Source organism: Zeugodacus cucurbitae, chromosome 2 (genome assembly GCF_028554725.1).
Source record: "Zeugodacus cucurbitae isolate PBARC_wt_2022May chromosome 2, idZeuCucr1.2, whole genome shotgun sequence".
In the NCBI taxonomy this organism is placed as follows: Eukaryota; Metazoa; Arthropoda; class Insecta; order Diptera; family Tephritidae; genus Zeugodacus; species Zeugodacus cucurbitae.
The window spans coordinates 51,398,032-51,421,185 of NC_071667.1; the positions used below are offsets into that span (position 1 = coordinate 51,398,032).

General features: G+C 34.1%; 1 protein-coding gene across 1 annotated transcript in view; it reads right to left on the reverse strand.

Moving 5' to 3' along the window:
• Window positions 1-2,388: 2,388 nt before the first annotated feature.
• Window positions 2,389-23,154, reverse strand: part of LOC105214260 (protein kibra) — a 48,638-nt gene continuing 27,872 nt past the window's right edge. Inside the window, exons 2-9 of the mRNA XM_011187586.3 lie at window positions 8,374-8,675; window positions 6,599-8,303; window positions 6,355-6,535; window positions 5,860-6,286; window positions 5,456-5,788; window positions 5,269-5,389; window positions 4,988-5,197; window positions 2,389-4,642 (exon numbers count right to left, since the gene is read on the reverse strand). Coding sequence (XP_011185888.2) covers window positions 4,225-4,642; window positions 4,988-5,197; window positions 5,269-5,389; window positions 5,456-5,788; window positions 5,860-6,286; window positions 6,355-6,535; window positions 6,599-8,303; window positions 8,374-8,675 — 3,697 coding nt within the window. The 3' untranslated portion in view covers window positions 2,389-4,224. The remainder of the gene's footprint in view (window positions 4,643-4,987; window positions 5,198-5,268; window positions 5,390-5,455; window positions 5,789-5,859; window positions 6,287-6,354; window positions 6,536-6,598; window positions 8,304-8,373; window positions 8,676-23,154) is intronic.

The following is a 23,154-nucleotide window of genomic DNA, read 5'->3' on the forward strand; positions in this document are numbered from 1 at the left end:
TAAAATGCAGATGTTTCTCTGTCTCTCCGTCTGTCCGTGCAAACGATAACTTGAATACAAATAAATAAACTGCAGAGTTTATATCTTGATGAAATTTTGGTACATATGTTCGTTGGAACCATAGGATGGTTGGTATTGTAAGAAGGCAAAATCAGACCATTGCAAAGCCCGCAAAATGGCGATAACCGAAAACTTATAAAGGCCTATAACTAAGACATAAATAATAATAATAAAGTTGTGAGAATTGTATTATTGGTACAGAGGGTCACTGCATAAATGCTGTATTTCTAATGGGTAATTGCTGGTCTAAAAATCGTTAAAATCGGACCATGATTTTTCAACGCCCCAGGTATCATTAATATGAACCCTAGTGCTTATGGCTAATTTTTTTACCGAAAATTTAGGTAAATTTCTCAGATATTCTAAAGAAATTCAATGGAGATGTGTTTCATAAATAGACAAAACCTGGTTAATGCTTCCACTAGCCCTGTACACATACCTCATATACGGATTTTTAAACTTCCGGTGGATTTTATACAGTATATATCGGTTTATATGTGAGATATTACGAAAATATAAAATACATATAGCTGAATGAAGAGTTTAATGAAGAATTAAATATCATACTTAAGATTTGGAAGTCACATTATTATCTCAGATTAATTACAATGGCTCATTGGGTTCACCTGCAGAACAAAATGGAGATTATGGTGTTCAATAATATTCAATATTTTATGGATATGCATATAATTTAAAAGTAGCATACTTTCAGGCACTAGCTTTTATGTGAATACGATTTTCTTCTCCAAATAAGTATTATTGTTATTTCATATAAATGAATTATTATATATTGACATAGTTTTAGCTCCAAAAATAAAATTCAAATCAACAGAATACAAAGAATATGTTTTACATTAACGATACGAAATTTTTGAAACCTCTTTTGAGTTCAACAGGTGGTAATCACTTGGCGCTATGTCCGGGCTATATGGTGGATGCGATAAAACCTCCCATCCGAGCTCCAGTAGCTTCTGAGGAGTCATTAACGAAGTGTGTGGTCTGGCGTTGTTCTGTTGGCTAATTTAGGACGCTTCTGGTCGATAGCCTGCTTCAAGCGGTCCAGTTGTTCGCAGTAGATAGTAGAATAAAGCGCCATATGGGAGCAGCTCATAGTGGATGATGCACTTCCAATCCCACCATACACACAACAAAACCTTCCTGGCCGTCAATCCCGGCTTGGCCACTGTTTGGGACGATTCACCTTCAACCACGACCGTTTCACTTGATATTGTCGTATATGAACCATTTTTCGTCGTCAGTCACCCGTTTCAGCAGCATATCGCAGGCGTTTATTCGGTTCAGACGGTTTTTTCATCAAATCATGCGGCACCCAAACATCAAGCTTTTTTGTGTATCCAACTTTCTGCACATGGCTTAAAATGGTTTGGTGACTAACTCCCATCTCCTGGGCGATGTCACGAGATGCCACATGCCGGTCTACTCCATGTTTTCCATGATTTGATCGGTATTCATCGTCACAGGTCTTCCGCCGGCTGGCTTGTCCATGATGTCGTTTTCAACCGGTCTGAATCGTCGAAACCATTTCTCCGCAGGTCGAAGTGATAGAGTTAGGTTAGGTTAGGTTGTAAGGCTCTTTCCCAAAGGGAAACAGACGTAGACTTTAAAATATAGTCCTTTGTGAAGCCTGGATCCCCCCTATATTAACAATTAGGAGTCGACAAAGCGCCCTGAACCTACAACAACTCTGCAGAGATTTTTAACTTCTATATTCGTTATTTCGCGAGCCTGCTCTAAAAAGTGAGATCCAAGAAATCTCTTTCTTGATTTCGCAAAGGCGGGACATTCCTTTAACGAAGGTAAACGTTAAAATAGCGCGAATTTCGCGTTAGTGAACTCCATGTTTACACGTCTATAACTATTGAACGCAATATCCAAACTAATCATGCCCAGCGACGTTTTGTAGGTTATGTCAAGACCTTTCAAAGATTTATTTTATCGCCAGATACGAAAGATAAAAAGGCGGAAAGAAGATATTCGCCAGCCTAATATAAAAAGCGATTCTGCTGTAATTGACTTAATCAAAATGTTGTATGATTGTGTAATTGAAAAAGGAATTGTATTTTCCATGAACATTGGTACAATGAGGTTTCAATTATGTAATGATCGACATCCTATTCCTAACATATCAAAATATAGAAGAAAGCGCTGCGCTACCTTTGTTTTGATTTGAACATCAGCACTTGAGAGTAAAGCCGATTCTGAATAGATTGAAATTGAAGTGCATGACGATTTATCTTGATATATATTCAGCATATTTAAGGCCTTTATATGTAGTCTACTTAGAAGGAAATAAAACAAAAAGGCGTATTTATTTTGATTTTTTTCAATTTCATTTTGGTTTATTGCACAAATACTCGTACAATGTACATTACTAAATTTGTTTATTTTGTTGTTTAATTATTTGAGTAGTAATTTGTGGGGGTAGTTAATCTAGTAAATGAGAGAGTTTAATAGCATTAGTTAGAATTACAGTTTATGATTAAGCTAAATTTAGTTATAAATATAAAGTGCCGTTCGACACTTTACACTTTACAAAAGCACTCCCATTACATATACATATATTAGTCACATATTTTTTTCATTTTTTCAATGGTTAAACTTATTTTTGCTGTTTTTTTTTCAATTTTTCATTCGCTAAATTACAAACATACATACAACTGCACTTAAATTATAAACCCACTATAGATAAAATAGCATATAAATCAAACAATATACATACATTGGTAAATATTCTTTTTTAACACGCAAACACAAGCATAAGTTCCACCAAAAACTAAAAAAAAATAAATTAAAAGACAACTTTTATACATACAATACACTTAAGCTAAGATTTACAATTTCACAAGTAATTAAAAAAATTATGCAAACTCAAATCAGGCAAAGAGCAAATCAAACACAACAACTCAACACGAATTTGGAAATCATTACATTTTTGACTATTAGAAAGTTGCGATTTTTCAAAAATTTTGTATGCATTTCACTTGCATTTTTTACATTTATATTTACAGTTATTATTTATATACGCTAAAACTAAAACAACAAAATATTTGCTCCATTGCTTGATTGCTTGCAAACACAAACGCTAACTAATTGTGGCAGACTTAACAAGAATAATATGTTTTCCACTTTCTTTTATACAGATTCTAATATTTTTTTTTTTGCATTTTCAAGTGAATTCATTTTCGCAAAAATTTGTAATATTCTATATATATGTATGTATTTATTATAATTATTTAAATAAGTAGCGATATAGTGTATAAATAAATTTTAAATGTATGTATGTAAATAGTATGCTAATATGTAATATTGTTATAGTAACTACTAGTAATAATTATGTGTGGATTGCCATCATTCAATATAAATTACAACAAAACATTATAAAATCGAGCTCAACAAAAACGCAAGCCTTCCAATATATTAAAATATAATAATAATGTATAAAAAAATTAAATAAATAAGAATTTTTTATGTAAATATTTCAGATAATTTTGCAAAAAAATCGCATGCGATAAATTTTCTGCTGTTAAAATTTACACGAGTTACAGCTTAACTACATTTCATTGAGTTATGTTTTTAACAACAATAAAAAGAAATTAAATTCTAAATAAACACGCTGCGACATGTAGCGTCTCCTTTGGGTGTGTTTGTTTGTGTTTTTGCTTTTGCTTTTTTAGCAGGTTTATCGAAAAATCTATTACAGTTTGTTTACAATTCAAACATTAAAGTCTTGGGTATGCAATAACCCTTTCAGGTCCAAATTCAATTTAAAAAAAAAAATATTTTTTATAAAATTTTTGCTTAAACGGGCAGCGTGCGAGTGCCAGCTGCGCGCTATTTCATTGTTTTAAAACTATATTCTTTATATAATATCTATTTTCTTTTGCAAGTCTGCAAATACTCAATTTTTGTACAGCAAATTAATGTAACAACTAAATCTCATAAATTCAAAAGATATCTTTGCTAATTTCGTGATATCTTTCGAACTTTGATAAAACTACGAGTAAGGCACAATTTTTGTTTCTGTCGTTATATGTTATCCTTTAGCGGATATTCAATATACAAGGCATAAATATACTTACATAGACAAACTAAATAATAATATGTACAACTACAAAATATACAGTTAAGCAACGCTTAGCGGCTTCAAACTTCGACACCGTAATTACGATCGACCACATAGTCGTAGCGCTCGTCCTTCTGTTCGCCATTGCTGTTTTGGTTATTCACAGCCGCCGCACTTGTGTTCGGCATTGTTGCGTCCGCATTCACTTTTGCCGATGCCGCTGCTGCTGCGGCCGCAGCTGCGCTACTCTTGGCTGCGTTCAACTCCCTACGACTGACGACGATGCCCAAATGATTCTCACTGAGATTCTTGTTTCGATTACTGCTAGCCACGAGCGCTGTATTGATAGCGATCGCTGTTTCGCGTGCCTTATCCTCCTCGTCGTCCTCCTCTTCGTCTTCCTCCTCGATCAGATCGGCGTCGGGCAACACGTAGTCGGCGCGATCTGGCAAGTCTGGCACTGGTAGGCCCTTGCGTGTGAAGAAGGTCATTTTCTCTCTGCGAGAAGAAAATAATTGTAAGTGTAATTTAATATTATGTTCAAACAGTATTTGAGTAATGAAGAAAAACAATTTACACCTAATTATTCTCAATTTAGCGGAAAATTAAAATGGAAATTGATCAATTAGCAGTTAGTGCAAAATCCTTAATATTTGTGTTCATAGATTTTGTGACCGCTTTCAAATACTAAGATATTGAATTTAAATTAGAAATCTAATTAACTGAGACAAATTCAATGATTCAACCCAACCTAGCAGTTGATTAAGTAATTGTCCAATTAGTTCATAATGGACTATCAATTGCTAATGTCTCAGCTAATATTTAACTGAATGATATACTCACTTGAACGACAACAAATCGGGTGATCCCTTCGGCACTTTGGTTTTGCGCAACTTGTGCATTTCTTTTGCCGTTTTCACCAACAGTTTATTCAATTGCTTTTCCTCCGGACATTTGGCCGGATCAGCACGCTCGACCAAGCGTTGGAACTCTTCATTCTCAATAGCCCAGGCGGCAATTAAGGGATCGCGATTATCACGACCCTTCTCCAGACTAAAGTAGTGGAAGAAAGAAAATAAATAAGTACACTGTCTCGCTCTCAATTGGCGTTAACTTATACTTACACTAGCTTCAAGTTCTGCAATTTGGCAATTTGATCATTTAGGAAATCTAATTTGCTATGCTGCGCTTGCAGATCCAGTTCCAAATCCAAACTGGTTCTTGGTATGTGTGTATGACGAAGTTCTGCAATGTAAAAGTTTCATTAAAAATTTGATGAACTGTAGTTGGAGCGCGCTATGTGCTACTTACTCGTCACTTGTTTGGGCGCTTTGGTGTGGAAGCGCAGTGAACGTCGCTCGACAGCACCGCGATGGAAGGGATGTGGCGTCACGCCGAAATGCATTGCCGAATCCGAGTCGGAGCGATTAAGTCGGCAGATGTAGCGATTCTTATTGACTGCCGCTGAGGGCGTGAATGTCTGCGAACGTTTGACCGGTCTGTCGTCGGCCATTTGCTGTTGCTGCTGTGAAGCGCGTAATTTTTCGGGTGGAAATGCGCACTCGGTGTTCGTCTCCTTGTCCGCATATTCCTGCTTAATCAGATCGATGCAATTGTAGGCCTCCAGCATTTTCTTTGTGAAGTCTGGAAAAGTGTGAGAGAAGAATTATGTTAGTTAAAGTCTCCAAGTTACCTATTTTTTTGCTTCCACTTACCAGGTGACAGTTCCTCCAACTCATTGTCGTCATCGTCGTCCACATCATCGTCCTCCTCGTCTTCATCATCTTCATCGTTTACACTCAGTTGTTCTATTTCTTCAGTGATTTGCGCCTGCATCTCGAAGGGCGGCACTTGATTGCGTGTCAGCGTTGAGGTTTGTGACGAGGTAATGGTCGATTCATCAGATGACTCTTCCTTGACGACATTTGGTGCATTTGTGGCGGCAACATTGGATGCGGACGCATGTGGTGTTGCAGCCGTAGACGCAGCTGCTGCAGCAGCAGCTTTGGCAGCGGCAGCCGCACTTGTTGAGGGCATATCTAATGGCTCAAACGTTGGCATAAACTTAGAACTGAGCACGTTGTACCACTTGAGTGTGGAATCGTCGGCGTTGAATTCGGCCATACTGATCTGTACCGTGCCCTGTATGAGAAAAATGATGGAAATAGTTATAACAACTATACATTGATTAGTGGTGCTTGTTAACTTACGATAATCTCCTCCTTCTGTCCGGTCATGCTGACCACAGTAACCTGTAAACTCTTCGCCTGCAGCTTGCTGAGCGTTATAGGCACGGCAAAGGTGTCGCTGAAGACAGGTTTCTGGAAGTCCGACATGGCTTTTGTGCGAATCGATGTAAGCGAGTTGGGCAACAAAGCGGCGCGTAAATAACTGTTGTAATGTAAGAATATGTGTTAAATAGGTATTTCCATAAAATTAGTACATTTAACTTACACTTGTGAATTGTCCGCGGTCGCAGTCCATAGCGCTGAGAGATTGTTCGCACGTTCTAGCGATACGACTAGTACACCCTTATCCTTCAGATACTTCAGCCCGATCTGCACTTGCGCCAGCTCCTTGCGCGGGAAATGTGCGCGTGAAGCTTCAAAAACGCCAGAGTCACCAGCGACTGATTCATTGCTTACCGCCGCGGACACGGAACGTGTATTCGAGGAGGATGACGAACGGCTGAGCATCTCTTGCGGCAGATCCAGCAATGATGGCTTCTCCGAAATTGGCGACAACGGCGCAGCGGGCAGGTTAAGTGGCGCGGATAAATTGAGTTTTTGCAGTTTGGCCTCCAACACCATGCAGTCCAGCAGTGTTGAGTCCAAATCCTGTGCATGTGTACGTACCATTGCAGCGGCCAAAGCAGGATTTGGCTGATAGAGTGGTGGCAAAGCGGCTCCTGCAGGTGTGTTGGCATAGGTTGGCTCCTCCTTGAGCCTTTGGCTGGTGATCGCCACTTGATCGGCATTGGCATTGTATTTCATGGGCGAGGCGGGTGGTGTTTCCATTGAGAGGCTGCTACGCGGCGAAAGCGACAACTCCGACGAGGGCTGCTGCTGTAACTGTGGATGCGCATGCATTTGTGACTGGTGTTGTTGTTGTTGGTGTTGGTGTTGCAGCTGTAACTGTGCCTGCGCGGCTTGCAGTTGTTGCTGTTGATAGAAACGCTGTGAGCGACGCTGCAGATCGATCACATCGATTTGTGAATCCACTGCGAATGGATCGATATAGATGTCGGTGAAGCTGAGCGCGCTCTTGCTGCTCGCCGTCGACAATGAACCCAGACTAGAACCACTGCTAATGGAGAATGTGCTCTCCGATGAGAATGACTTGAGACGTTCCTCCAGTTTCTTTGTAGATTTGAGCGCTTCCTGCAGTTCACCAACCAGCAACTGCTTCTCCTCGTGGAAACGCAAACGTTTCGCTATGCATTGATTTGTAGCCTCATACGCCTCTTTCAGATCTTCCTCCAGCTTACGGCGTGTTTGCTGTATGACGTGCACCTCCTCATGTGGGCGTGACTCCGTCGAAATGCTATTCAAATCGTTCAGTAGTTTTTCTTTTTCCTGTATCAACAGAATGCGATCCTTATCCGACTCCAATTGGCCGGGATCGATACGCTCCACATGATCCACCAACTGCTGTTGCAGTTTCTTGATATGTTTACGCCACTCTGAGTACTGCAACTTCGTCTTCGCCATCTCGGCAAAACGTGCGCCACTATTCATATCGCCAGCGCCACACAGATCGGTTTGCGAAGCGACACAAACTCGATCGAACGGTGAGGCGGCATTCATCAGCTCAGCATTCTCATCGTTGATCTGTTGGCGACTCAGCTCATTCTTAATCTCCACCAAACTGCGCATCAGCTCTTCGCGCACCTTCTCACCGGACACTAGGGACTTGTGCACCTTAAGCATCTCCTCGCGTATGGCCTGCACTTCGGCGATGTCATAGCAGCCATTCTGGCGTGCATTGATCTTCTCGCCCACCGAATACAGCGTATTCATGCCGCGCTGCGTGTGTGTAATATCGTGTGTGATGTGCTTCAGTTCCTGCCGCAGCAGACGTACACGCTCCCACGACGTGGCGACCTCGGCGCGCAACAAATCGGGATCGTGTCGACTCATTGAGCTCGAAGAGGAACACACTGTAATTGAAAAAGTGGGTGTTAGCAAACAAATTAGTAAATTGGGTTACACTAAGCCAAAGATACTTACAACTACTTCTGCTGGTCGCCAATTTGTTCAGCTGATTATACTCCTCCTGCGCTATCTGTAAGCGCTGCTTCTTAATATCATACAGTTCACGCTTGTTCTCCAACTGATCTTGTGCGGCCGACAAGTAATCGCTCAGCATCTGCTCTTGCACGCTCTTCCATTCCTGCCGCGGATCCTCCAGCTGCGTCGACTGTTCTATGTGATTGATATAGTAGCGTCCTATATGTGGATCGTAAGCTTCCTCCCAGCCATGCGGCAGCTCATCGCCGACACAATCTTCGAACGACTGTGGTTTGGTATAACTGGAAGTAGAGGAAAACGGAAATACCACATAAATACATAGAAATAAAAGGTGATATTTATGCTTTAAATGGTGTGTGTGTGTTGCTTTGTGAGTATGTAAATATTTGCTTGCTTTTCTAATCTATGGCCTAGTATCTATATAATAATCACCAACTTCCTGTTCAAAGCGCGCCATAGTGATGAGTGTGCTTTGTTGGTCTTCGGAAATGCTTCGACGATGTGACAAACTCTCGACGGACGATACCAGTAATCAAGCCGTTAAGTGGCTGGCTACTTGTGCGCCAGCATACTTGATTAGCTATTGGCGGCGACGACAGCGCGTTGTAGTTGCGCGTGGGGAAACAAGTTTACCATTAAACGCTTGACTCATAATCACCCATTTCCCACGCTATTTCAAGTACACACAGTTTTACATACCACAACAAATATATAGAAATTTGTGTGTTTGTGTATGGCTAAATGGAATTTGTTGCTCTAAAGATTGCTTGAAACTGTTTAATCATGCAAATCAATGCAAGCCAATAGAGCAACAATTGTATAAGCACATATGTATATAATATTTATCTATTATAATGATATTTATACAAAAATGTATGTATATTTGTATGTAGGTATGTATGTGTGAACAAAAATTTCGAGAACCCTCATAAGTCAATAATAATAACTAATAAAGCACAGCTGCTAGCGCCATTTAAACTATTTTTTATACTTTTTGTCAATACATATGTATGTTAAACTTAGGGGCGGTTTGGCAACACCTTTAGCTTCTCGTTCGGCATTTTTAATTCAAACAAATATTTATTCGATAATGAGTTGAATATACAAATATGTAATTTTCACAAGTGTCTGGCGAGTTATGTGAGTATGTATCAGAATAAAGTCATAAGCAGCAATTTTGCACGGTATTAAATATGCTTACATATTATATTATCAAGCAAGTATGTTTCAAGAATGCGCAAATATTTACATTTACATACTCACATCTGAAGTATTCACATTCATTTGCGTAATACGCCTAAGGAATGCGTTTAAGGTGATACTTATGTACTTGTATATCTAAATAACTCAAAAATATTTTCACAAATACTATCAAAAGTATTACTTCAGTAAACTAGCTTATATAGACAATATAGTCACAGTTGAAATCGTCATACATCAACATTGGTTAGTCTATAGGTCATCTAGCACCTAAAACCGCAAAAGATAGTTCGGTAAAATATGAGAGTTGGACGAAAAATCGATATTTTATTATATTATATTTTATTTTGTTTTATTTTATTTTATTTTATTTTATTTTATTTTATTTTATTTTATTTTATTTTATTTTATTTTATTTTATTTTATTTTATTTTATTTTATTTTATTTTATTTTATTTTATTTTATTTTATTTTATTTTATTTTATTTTATTTTATTTTATTTTATTTTATTTTATTTTATTTTATTTTATTTTATTTTATTTTTTTTTATTATATTATATTTTATTTTATTTTATTTTATTATATTTTATTTTATTTTATTTTATTATATTTTATTTTATATTATTTTATTTTATTTTATTTTATATTATTTTATTTTATTTTATTTTATTTTATTTTATTTTATTTTATTTTATTTTATTTTATTTTATTTTATTTTATTTTATTTTATTTTATTTTATTTTATTTTATTTTATTTTATTTTATTTTATTTTATTTTATTTTATTTTATTTTATTTTATTTTATTTTATTTTATTTTATTTTATTTTATTTTATTTTATTTTATTTTATTTTATTTCATTTTATTTTATTTTATTTTATTTTAATTTTTATATAATTTTTTTTAGTTTATCAATACTTTTTATCATTTTTTTATATTCTTTTCTTCTTCTTAAAATTTTAACTCAATTATATTTACCTTAAAGGCATTTAAATTATTTCTCCTTTATACTTTTCCTTCTATTTCGCTGCATAAACAAGTTATGCTCATTGACAGCGTAAGTTGGCCTTTCAATTCTTTATAAATTATAAGTACCATTACTTAATTATGTCAAAAAAACTTTGTTCAATTTTGATATGCTGACAACTTTATGACGGACTGTCATCGATTAACAAGTTGAGCTTTCGAAGAATAATTCGCTGATATATAGGTATACAAGTGTATAGGCATATATTGTGCATATAACTACATATCTACATTTGTATGTATAAGCGTTGATTTATTTACCTTATGCTTCGCTTAGCGACAGTCATAAGCATGAGTATGTATGTAATGCTTGTGATTGCGGTAATATTTTGTTGAAAAAGTAAAAGTCAAAATATAAATGAAGTAAAATAACAATAGACAAAATAAAAATAAATAAAAAATGTTTGAAGGAGCAAAAAAAATTATCTCCCAGAAAGTCACAATAATTCGCCAGAAATTAATTACAAAATTAGAATTATGTGCTCGTACATATTTACTTGCTTGTTCTAACACTTTCTGCGCCCATATTTGTGCATTCATATATGTACATAGGTATCTCTACTTCCACGAACATTTCAGCATGTAAAGCTGCGGCCATTATGACTTTTACATAACAACAGCGCGATGAGTTGCCTCGTCAATGAACTAGAATTTGGTAAACCGCTTTGTATGTGTAATACAAGAATAAATTGGTCAGCATTTTTGCGCAAGCTTCGATGGAAATATGCATTCATTGCTGCTTACATGGAAAATATATGCGCGAATATTGCGCAATTAAGCAGTTTTCTTTATTCCATTTGACAATTACATGTAAGGATTACTTAATATTTATTTTCAGAATTAACAAGCAAATAATAAAAATAAAAATATGGAAATATTTGAGAAATGTGCTAATTGTTAATATAAAGTTCTAGTAATGCCAAGCTATTAGAATTGTTGCAACAACTTGCATATGAATGAGCAATTACTTAATTGGCTTCAAAAGCAGAGGGTGTGTTATCCACACACACAATCACACAGATAACTAAAATATTTGCGCTAAGCACTTAACTTAAGCGCTAATCTCTGCATACTTGAAACGATTTTTTTTTTGCCTTCCTCACGAGCACTTAATAGCCTCTCAATACGTTGAAATTTAATTGCTTATTTTTATTGCACACTTTATTCATTATTATTTGTTATTTATTGTTCACACTTTGACACTTTTGGTCGCCTTAGTGACTTATTTCGCGCTTGTCATTTTAAGCAATCAGCACAATTATTTACGTCACTGCATAACGCTAACCGCAGCGCGTTGCTGGCTGTCATGTATGCGGGCACGTTCACCCACAGCCTCAACGGCAGCGGCAGCGATGCGGTTTGTCGCACCGGCAGGCGGGTGGTGGCAGTCGGTGGTGAGTGGCGCGGTGTTGTGGCATGCGGGGATGCGCCACGCTCAAGATTAATTGATTTCGGTCGGTGTAGCCACAAAGTCTCCGCAATCGCCAACGGATCACAGTGCTGCATTTGTATGAGTGTGTGTGTATATCAGGCAACAATTTTGGCTGCTAGCCGTTGTGGCTAGTCAATCACTAGGCAGCGCGAGCGGCAAACTATCAGCAGTTATAATTATTTAAGTGAGTTTGTGTGTGTTTGTAGCGCTTTGCCTCCGCTTTTAGACTTTGTGCACTATAATCGCCACCCGCTCACCACTCCACAGCCAATTAACTGTTGCTCTTATATTTGCTAATTTTTCTAGCGAAAAATTCCCTAAAGCTCTGGCAGCTGTTAGCAATCAAAACAGTTTTTGTATACACATATTATATGTATGCATGGCGCATGTTTATCAACGACATTCCTTATTCATCAGACATCAATAAAACCAAACACACTTCTATATATACATATATAGAAAAGCATATGTGTGTGTGTGTGTTTGGCATGCATTTGTGTATTTTATAAGTGTAGAAATAGACAAATAAAATTTGCAAGATAAAGCAGTTCTGCGAATCGCTTTAAATACCCACATCGCATTCCTTAAGCTTTTATGAGCTTGCCTGGCGTTGTTGTTGTTATTTAGCTATTTGTTGTTTTCTTATTTTATTTTTGTATTTTGTATAAGTTTTTGTTCTCATTTTTCGCGTATATCCAGCGCGCAAGATAAACATTTTCTGGTCTCATACAACCGTTACAAGTGGTGAATGCAAAAATAAAATTAAATCACAAAAAGTGAGGAAAATAGCACAAAATCTTTTTGGACAATAAAGAACACAAATATAAAAAAATTTCAAAAATAATTTTGCATTTAAGAATTCTTCTTTTAGACGAAATATATGTATATGACTAAATGCATAGGAGTCTCATCTATATATGGAAAACTGAAAATCAGAAGCGATATAATTAAAATAGCAGTGAGTGGCGAAACGATCAAATAACTGGTATAAATGTAATAGGCGACTCGCCAAACGTTAGAGAGCAGCGAACGGAACTAACAATTTTCTTGAGTTTCTTTCTATCTTTGCTGAAGCAATGGGAGCCCTGCACAATAGTAAAAGTGGTGTAAACTCTGTAAGATAAAACTTGTAAACCAGTTATACCAATTTAGAGAGCAGAGAAATAGCAAATAGACATAGAATAGTAAGCGGTTTATACAATCTAAATGCGGTCTCTAACACTCTTTATTAGTATTTAATGTAACAGTGAGAATTTTCGGAGAAGAGAGTAGAGCTTAAGCATAGCGAACTTGGTGTGAGAGCGAATGGTAACAAATCGAAGTTTTTTATATCTACATATATAATATTAATGTTAAATTTACTATCTTAAGCCACTCAAAAAGAATTCTCAATCTACAAACTTGTAGTCTAAATCTGCAAACACAGTTCAATTGCCTGCACAAAGGATGAGGTTCTGCTTGATGAGGCGCGGTAATTCGATATGCAAGATATTTTTCCATATATATTTATATCTACCTTATATACATATATTACGTTTATATGTTTTTTTATGGACGTGAGCCACCCACTATGTTTGACAGACACCCGCAATCTACAATCACACCCTTTACTTCACCAATTGCAGGTACTATCTATCTTCAAGTTTGTCCCCACAAACACCTGAACTCAAGTATTACAAAAAATGCTGAAACAAATAACTAAGACTGCAGTAAAACCGTAAATGCACAAGCACACCCAGTCACACGAACTGTGCATGAAAACCGCAAACGACTCAGTTACGCTACTTGACTTTTGATTTTTTTTTTTTTTCATTTTCAATTTTTACCTTTATTTTGTTGTCACAGTAGTAATAAGGCTTCCTTATGTTGTAATGCAACACTCAAACTTAAATTAATTCTTATTGATTTTCTTCTTCCTCGTTGCTTGTCAACAAGCACTTGTACACTTTATAATGCTTACAATGCACCACTCAAATGATGTATGTATGTAAATAGGTACATACAGACTTAAGTATATATATACATATATATGTATATATCAATGTGCTTGTGTGCGGGTTGTTTGCGCAAATTTAACTTGAATGGCAGTTAATTAGTAGTAATCAGTCAAATTGTCAGTAGTCTTCTTACAAAATAAAGTGTCACTTCAGCGTTTTTTTTTATTTTTTCAGCGAGTGAATTTTTTTCTTCCACAAATTGGCTTGGGCGAATTAGTGCAATGGCTCAAAAGTGATTTTTTGCTTCTCAGCTGTATCAATTTAGGGTGTATACAATTGCTAAATTGGGTTATTGAGAGCGAACTGTCAACGAAAGTAATGAATTTGAACACTTACTCGGCTGTAGGCTGAATTTAAATTTCGTTAAAGAATCTGCTTTAATTTTGAAGTCTGAGCTCTCACTAAGTCTTTAGAATGCTGAATTGATTTATTTTTAACTTATTTCACTTTTTGAATTGTCATAATTTATTCTTAAAAGTTTATAAACAAAACAAGTGAAATAAAATATAGGCCAATGAAGAGAACTGTCTAATTTTCATAGACATTGTAGGTAAGAGTTTCTCTTTCTATCCCTCATGACGTCACAAACTATTGAATTTTCCTGTCAAATGCGCCCAGAAAAAAACCAATCGGACAAGGTGTTATAATCTTTATACTTATTGGAGAAAAAAGAAGAATTTTCTCTTTTAACAACTCTCAGAGAGCAACATCAGTTGATGAGTTTTTGACATGTTCTTCAACCCAACATAACCTAACATAATCCAGCAATTTTTTCTTAAAATTTATTTTATTTTTTTGAGTTTTATTTTCAATTCCATAACCTCTTTCGACCACATATGATTTGAAAATTAAAAAAAAATGATTGTAGCACACTTTTTCAAATTTTATTACCTTAGCGCCTCGGACAGAGAAACAGCAATTAGAACGACACAAATCACCGCAAATTATAATATAAACAAAGTACAATGGAAGAAGAGCAAACAACAATAAAAATGCAGATTTTGTGTAGCGGCAAAAATGTCCGCGTGTGTTTGTAATTAAATCACATACGAAATATTTGCGTAGCGGGCAGGGGTAAGTGGCGGAAAACGAGTTTTTTCAACAAATTCCGCACAAATACAAAGGCGGCTGTACCATACCTGAGTATGAGTGTGTGTGTGTGTGTTTTGTACAAATATGACAAAGCGTTTACACTGTTATACATTTCATATGCTCGTCATATAATAAATATATATGGGAGTTTATGTAAAAGTTAGTCTGAGCCGTTGGCGTCTGACGCGCCAGTTGATAGCAGGGATTATTGTTGTAAATGTATTTATTGTTGTTGTTGGTTTTAACTCATATATGGTCGTATTATTCAACTGGTGGCATTTGCTGTTGACGTTGAAGAAAGTTATTATTGCTGTTATTGTAATTTTTAGTTGGCCATTAGCTGTTGCCGCCATTGCCATTTTGACGCCGCTAACAATTTATGCTAATTTGGGGTAATAAATATTTTTTATAAGTCTACGTTTTTAGAATGTGTTCGGTTGTTTTGAGATATGTAAAAATGTAAATTTTTGAATTAAAGCGCTTTGTAAGCGTTTCTTAAGGTATTTATATAGCAGCTTAATTAGGTAGGCAAGTCAATTTAAATTTTTTTTTTTTTTTATCAAAGTTCATTAAGCTCATAGAAAAACGAAAATAATATATAATAATGAATAATAATAAATAGTTTCAGTTAATTATTTTTGCATTGGAATTTTTTTAATAATTTTTTTTTAAATATATTTCGAGTTTTGAGTTCATATTGAGATAGTTTTCGGAAAATTTAATTTATTTATTTTTTATTACAATACTTCATATTTTTTAGCTTTAATATATTTATGTATTTTAGCATTCTAGCAAATAGTTGTAGAATTTACCTGAAAGTAGGCAACATTTCTCATATACCTTCTGAATAGAACTGGCGTAATTCCTACTTTTAGGCGAATATACAAAAAACCGAAGAGAAATGATAAAATAAAGGGTTTTAAAAGCGTTAGAGAGATATTCAACCAATCGATTATATAAGACCCCGTTGCAGTAGCCCTCAAATTTAGCCAATTACAAATTTTATGTGTCAATTTGCTCATAAATTAAACTAGAGTATTATGAGAAATACTTAATTTATATATAAAATATGTGTCAAACCACACAGGGCGTTCAAAATTCAGTAACAAGATAAAATCTTTCTTAAATTCTTTTAAACGAAAAATATCGAATTATTAACAAATTACATCGCTTAAGCTTAAAATGTCATAAATCATTTTAATCAAATATTTTGACCACCTGGAGACCCACAAATACACAGCATATGTGCAAGCATGTATTTAACTGAATAAATAAAAAAAAAACGAAATTCTCAATTCTTTGCCGCGTGCGGTTAGCGCTGTCAAGTCAAAATACCAGTTGTCTATGTCAATAATACCAGTAAGCGTAAATCCGCAAGAAAAATACTCAAAAATAACTTTGTAAATAATACAAAAAAACAACAACACACATAAATAAAGGCGCGCTCAGTCGAAAACACACAGCCCGCTTTGTTGTCCAGTCTGCTTGATTCGTCGATTCTAATCACGTCTAAAAATAATATGAAAGAATATGAGTACAACACACATACAAACTGCCGCGCTAAAAAACTATTTAAAAGCCGTCAGTGCTGGAAAACACGCCACCACGCGGTAAGAAGAAGAAGCAGAAGAAATAAATAAATAATAAAAAGCGTAGAAAAAAATTCACATTGGCACATAATGCGAGTCAGTGTACAAATTCCTGAGCGTTAGCACACATATGGGGACATACAATACACCTACTGTTGGTATGTGCCGAGTTATGTATGTGCATTAGGGTGTGGTGTCTTTTGAATGGAAATACAGTTTTATAAAAAAAAAATATGTTTTAAAATGTGCTAAGTCGAGTATAATTGCAGAAATTTTAAAGTTATGATTTTTTTTCCATTTATGACTTTCTTACTATAAGCTAAGCCCGGACCACCTTTTTATGCCATTATTCAATTTTGATTTTTTTATTGAAACGCTATCTATATGAATATCAACGTGAACGCAGACATATTCTTTACGGTATTTAGCCATATTTGCGCAAATATCCGTTCATGTAGGTATGTACTAGTGTCTGTTTATTTGTTTATCTTCTTGTGTGTGTGTGTGTGTGAGTGTTGATTTTTGACCAATTGTTTATATGCAAGTTTTTGGTATTTAATTTTTTTCTCAATTTATTTCATAATTCTGTTTGTATGCTTGTAGGTAAGTGTGATTTCATGGAATTATACGCAGTGGCTTGTGCGCGTGTGCTCATAAAGTCAAAGTTTATTTGTCGATTAAATGCTTTTGGCTGTTGGGTGTTGGGTTGTCATTTTAATAATTTAGAAGAGGTATGCAAAATTAAGTATGGTTTAGAAACTTTTTAATTTGCCTTTTGTTTTGGTTTTTTGTTATCGGGTACTATTGCTTTAACTAAAGGTCAGGAATCAGCAGTCGCGATTACGACGATTACGACGTTATAAAAATTATTTTTTAAAACAGAATTATATACGTAAGTGAATTGAAAAACGTGCTTTTTCACGCTATTCAATACTTTTTTTATATAATACGCTCCTAAATGTAGACCAAGTAGGATAATCGTGGCCTACAATTAGGCGCATATACAATGAGTTTATAGTACGTATTTTGACGAAATCTTATTAAGAAAATCATGGAAGTGAACCCTATTTGAGGGAGAAAGTTATTATAGATATTAGAAAATTTATTAAACTACGGTACTAAATGCTTGTTGTTGCATTTTAGAATTACAACAAATACTTTTTGTTTTTACTTAAATTATTATGAATCCACTTCAGGTCTACACACCCAATCTGCTTATTTTATCATTTCTTGCAAATAATGCCTACTAATTCTATGTTGCAAGCAATTCCGGAGCAGTGCAACAATCTAAATTGGTATTTATTAAAAAAAAAATTTATTTTCTTTAAAAATTTCAGATAACAGCAAGCAACTTATCAGTTAACTAGATAAGCAAAAATAAATCTAGCTGGAATTTATAGCATACAGAAAACGAGAAACAAAAATCATTCACCTTGACACACCAATTGAAATAAATTTAGATGGAGGGCAACACACCCTCGAAAGATTCTTGTGTATAAAAATATATTGTAACATATGGCTTGTGCATTAATCGCTTTAAGTACTTGTGACCTTAGAAATTAAAAAAACTTAAGAAGAATTATAAGAATTTATTTTGTTGATTTTTGTTTTATTTTAGGAGAACAAGTGTTTATTGTGGCCCATCAGGGATTTTCAAACTCAAGTGCAAGATAAAAATTTTTGTATTTTTGTTTTAATTTTTCTGGTGAATTTTACAGTGGCAATGAAATTATTGAGCGTTTTTAGCACTTCAAAAAAAATATTACAATTTCTTGGCACATGCGACCTTGTGCATTAAGTGCGTAGAAAATATTTTTGGAGAGTTGTTTGCGAAATTATATTGGAGGGGATGGCAGCACAGCTGGCTGACTGTTGAGCGGGAAATAATTCTTTTATTGATAATTTTATTGAAAAATAATTTTAAAAAATTTTTAATATACATATATTTTTTTAAATTTTTTAAAACTTGTTTTTAAAGAAAACGGAAAAAAAGATTTTTAATTTATTTATAGACTTAGTTGTATACATATACATACATACATATATTCGTACTATATATCCCAAATTAAGATTATTTTTATCTTTAATTAGAACTTCTAAGACTGCTGACAAGCAGAATAATATTCACTGAAATTTAAGACAAAGTAAGATACATTTTTCCAGATCTTTAAAACAAAAAAAAAATCATATACATATATCAAAGTAAATATGTAAATAAAAAATCCGCACATGCCTTGACTAGTGTTGCGGTTTGCTGTTGTTTGCGAATTAAGGTGCGTAGCCACAATTTATGACCACAGATAGCTTACGCATTTAATCTTATCGCATATTTTTTACAGCTTTTACAGTTCTAACTAAGTCTATCTCTTGCTATAAAAATGAAAAAATAAAATAAAATTTCAAACGCACCAAAAATATGAAGCAAAATATTTACAAAGCGTTTTGGATGAGCACGAAGGAAATGGTAAAAGTACAGAGTACTTCCTGCGCTGGCACACACACACACATCTATATTTATGTACGGACACATGTAAATCACAATTTTATGAGTTTATGACAGTTATGCTCATGACTATTTTTCCAGAAACTACAGTCTATTTGTAAATATTGGCATTGACTATGACATTTTAAAACGAAAAATCATAAAAAAGCATATAGATATATACATATGCATATATGTATGTATGCATGTAGCTTAAGTATGTGTGACAACTACACCCAAAACTCCCACGTAAATTTTTGTGATTTTTAAAATTGAGCATTAGCAGCAAGCTGGCAAGCATGCGCAGACACAACACTTACATATGCGCATAGCTTTGCATGAAATTTGTGCGACGAAATTCCACTAATGATGAACACACACAAACACCAATACTCACATACATAGTTGTATTTATGTAAATTGTATGAATGAGCAGCAAGAGCAGCATTTGCTTTGGTCACATTTAAGCATATGCGCATATGTAAATCTGTGGAAACGGAAATGCTTCCTCTGCTGCTCTGCTTGACGCATAGACAACGCTGTGGGCTGTGTGTCTTTTTGAACTTTCTTAAAGGCTTTTAAAAGCATGCCAGCGTTTGATTGAAATTTCATTGAGCTCATCTTTTCTAGCATATATGAATGCTTTTTTGTTGTTGTTATTGTTTTCGACATTTCCCGTTGGCGCGCAGTTCATTGCTTTGCGTCAAATAGAATGAATTTCCGATTTATTGTAATTATTGTTGTTTTTGCCGGCGCATTTCGTTGAAAATTTTTCATGAAATATTTTTTTGTATTTTTATTTTGTTTAATGACTTGTGACGCGATGTCATTGAACCACAATGCACTTTAATATGCGCATATCAATGTATGTATGCGAGTGTGAACTAAATAAGCACACAACATACACATACATATGTAGCAGCGCATAGGCGCTCATAAAAGCTTTTTACGCGCAAGATAAGCGAACTCTTTTTATTGTCTTCCATTTCTGCTACATTTTCACGTTAAAGCATTGAGTACAATTTCGCTGAGTGCGTGTCTTTGTGCTCGCTAATCTTGAAAATTTTTATTATTTCATATTTTTTTATTATTTTTTTTTGGTAAGTATTTCACCACATATGCCTAATATTTCGTATCAATTAAGTTCACTATGGATTATGGCCTAATTTGGCGTTGTAGCTGCTATCAGCGGTGGGCGTAGAAATTCGAAAACAAAAGAGACACTCATAAAATGCGTTTATCTGGCATTTTTTAAGTTTATGAAAGCGCGCAGATACACTCTTATACATATATATATTAATGAGCTAGAAAATACCAAAAGTTTTTTTGTGTGCTTTGGTCTACGTGGGTGTTGTAGCCGTTGAAGGCTTGCAAAAGTGTTAAATTTTTTCAAACCAAATATGGTTGCACTCAACATGGAAATTTAAAATTTGTCCAAATATGCATTTACATAAGTGGTGATATAGAGTTAGATATACATATGCTAATTGGCAAATTAATTTTTAGAAATGTAATTAACTGATTTGCTTGTAAGATATTATATAAACTTTCGAAATTACGGTTATTGTTCGAAAAAAATGTTGTATTTAATTGCATAATTTTAATTGTTTTGCCATAAAAGTTTTAATTCATAGAAATACATAAATTCAAAATATTTATAAGAGAAACAATAAAAAAAAAAACAAAATATTATAAATAAAAAAATTAAAATATTATAAAAAAATTTAAACCTTAAAATTTTTTAATCTAGTTTTTTTTTTCAAAATTATAATATAGTATATTAACTTTTAAAACTTGAAATATGTTATAATTCGTTTAATTAAACTTTGATTTTCAAAAATATAAAAATTATTTTTTTTTTCCAAAATATATAAAAAATATATTTTTAATAATAAAATAAATTGAAAATCTTTTTATAACTATTTTATTAAAATTTTTTAATCAAAATGTACAAATTTTATTTTTAAGAAATTAAAATTTTTAATGTTTATTTTTAAATTTTTGAATTATAAAATGTTTTTAAGTTAAATATTTTTAGTTTAAAATTTTTTAAATAAATTCATTTTTATGTAAACATAAGTTTTTATAAAACCAAAGTTATTTTATTATTTCGTAAAATATAATATATTTTTTTCAAAATAATTTGCACTAGCCAAAAGCTAATTAAACCAAAAATGTATGTGAATAATGTGCTTAAACGTATTTAGTAAAACTGTACACATGTATGTTTGTACACAAATTCCTCAAAATATTATTAACTTAAGACAGTTTCTATGCGCCTACACATGTTAAATTATCAAAAAATACAAAAAATTTTGGGATTGTCACCTTCAAAATTGCTTCAACCGTCATTTGACGCTTCATTTCCTCGAAAAACAACACACTTACATACACATACATATAATATAAAAGAATTCGAAGTTATGTAGATATACATAAGTGAAGCGCGCTTGTTGACATACTGTCAAAAATAATTTGTCTTTGAAAAATTCCACAAATTTCAAACGCCTAATGTAGCCAATCAGCCGATCTATGAAAACAAGACAAACACAACTACAAATTTTCTATTTTCGTATGCATATATTTAAAGAGTTATGTATGAGTGAGTTTTGCATATGATTATACCAAACACACACACACACACATATAGAAATATAAGCAGCTAATGACCGACATACTGGCTACATAATAACGAACAACTAATAACGAGCTGGCTAATTGACCGACAGTCAGTCAGTCGGTTGTGTCCAACTGACGGCAACTGACAGTTGTGGTCATTGATCGATGTTTTGCCGGTGGTGCTGTTGGGTAGCAGAGACAAACAAAGTGGCAAAACAAAAGAACTCGCCATACACCTTTAGCTGCGTACACTGAAGCTTCAGCGACCAGAAATTGGCATAATAAAATACATTTTTGTAAATTTCTTCGACATTGTCGCTGTCTTTCTTTGCACAGTTTATACATTTTCTGTATTTATTTTGCATAAAAATGTATTTAACATTTTTTCTTCGTCACTATTTTGCCCAAAACAAAAAGTACACACAGCGAACACGAAGCGCGTTAATCGGTGCTTTATAAAATGTTTACACACACACATATACATACAAACAAAAAAAGAAACACACACACAAATATAGGTATGTGCATGCATAACTTGCGAGTTGTCTGTCCATATTTGATTGCGGCCGGACAGAGCCGCCAGCCAAGCAGCGGCTTTAATCCGCACCAAACGCAAAGTAGTTGCTGCTGCGTGAGTTCGGTGTCGAAAACAAGTCACAATGGAGACAATAGTCGAAAGGTGTCATTGCTGAAAAATTGCTCGAAAGAAATGAAAACAAAAAAATTCAAACACATTAACAAAGTCGAAAAAACAAAAGTAAATGAATGCAAACAAGCACAGTGAAATGTGGCCGTTGGACTAGTAGAGAAGCAGAAAAGCAGAGAATCGCTGGTGTCTTCGAAATTAGCATACAAGTTGACTTTAACCAGCTGAAGACACACAAATGCTATGCAAAAGTAAAAAACAAAAATGGTCAAAATAAAAAAGACAATAAATAAATAAATCTAAACATGCATATGTGTGTGTGTGTGTGTTTTGGCGACTGGCAGATGCCGGCACCGCGTGAACGGAACAAACAACCAGCTGAATTAGCCAAAACGTCAATTGACCAGCCGCAGCGTTCAGAGTTAGTATGTGTTTTCCTAACAAAAGCTATCAAAATGGTTTAAAACTACACGCACACACTTGCATACAAAAACATGATTTAAATTTTAGTAGCTTTGAAGTATTAGACAGTTTAATGCTAGCAGATGTGCATGAACAATTAACATTTTTAGAAATAAAATAAAAAAATAAAAAAAATATAAAAAAATTATATTATTTTTTATTGAGAAAAATTAGAAAAATTGAAAAAGATTTAAAATAAAAAAATAATGAATATT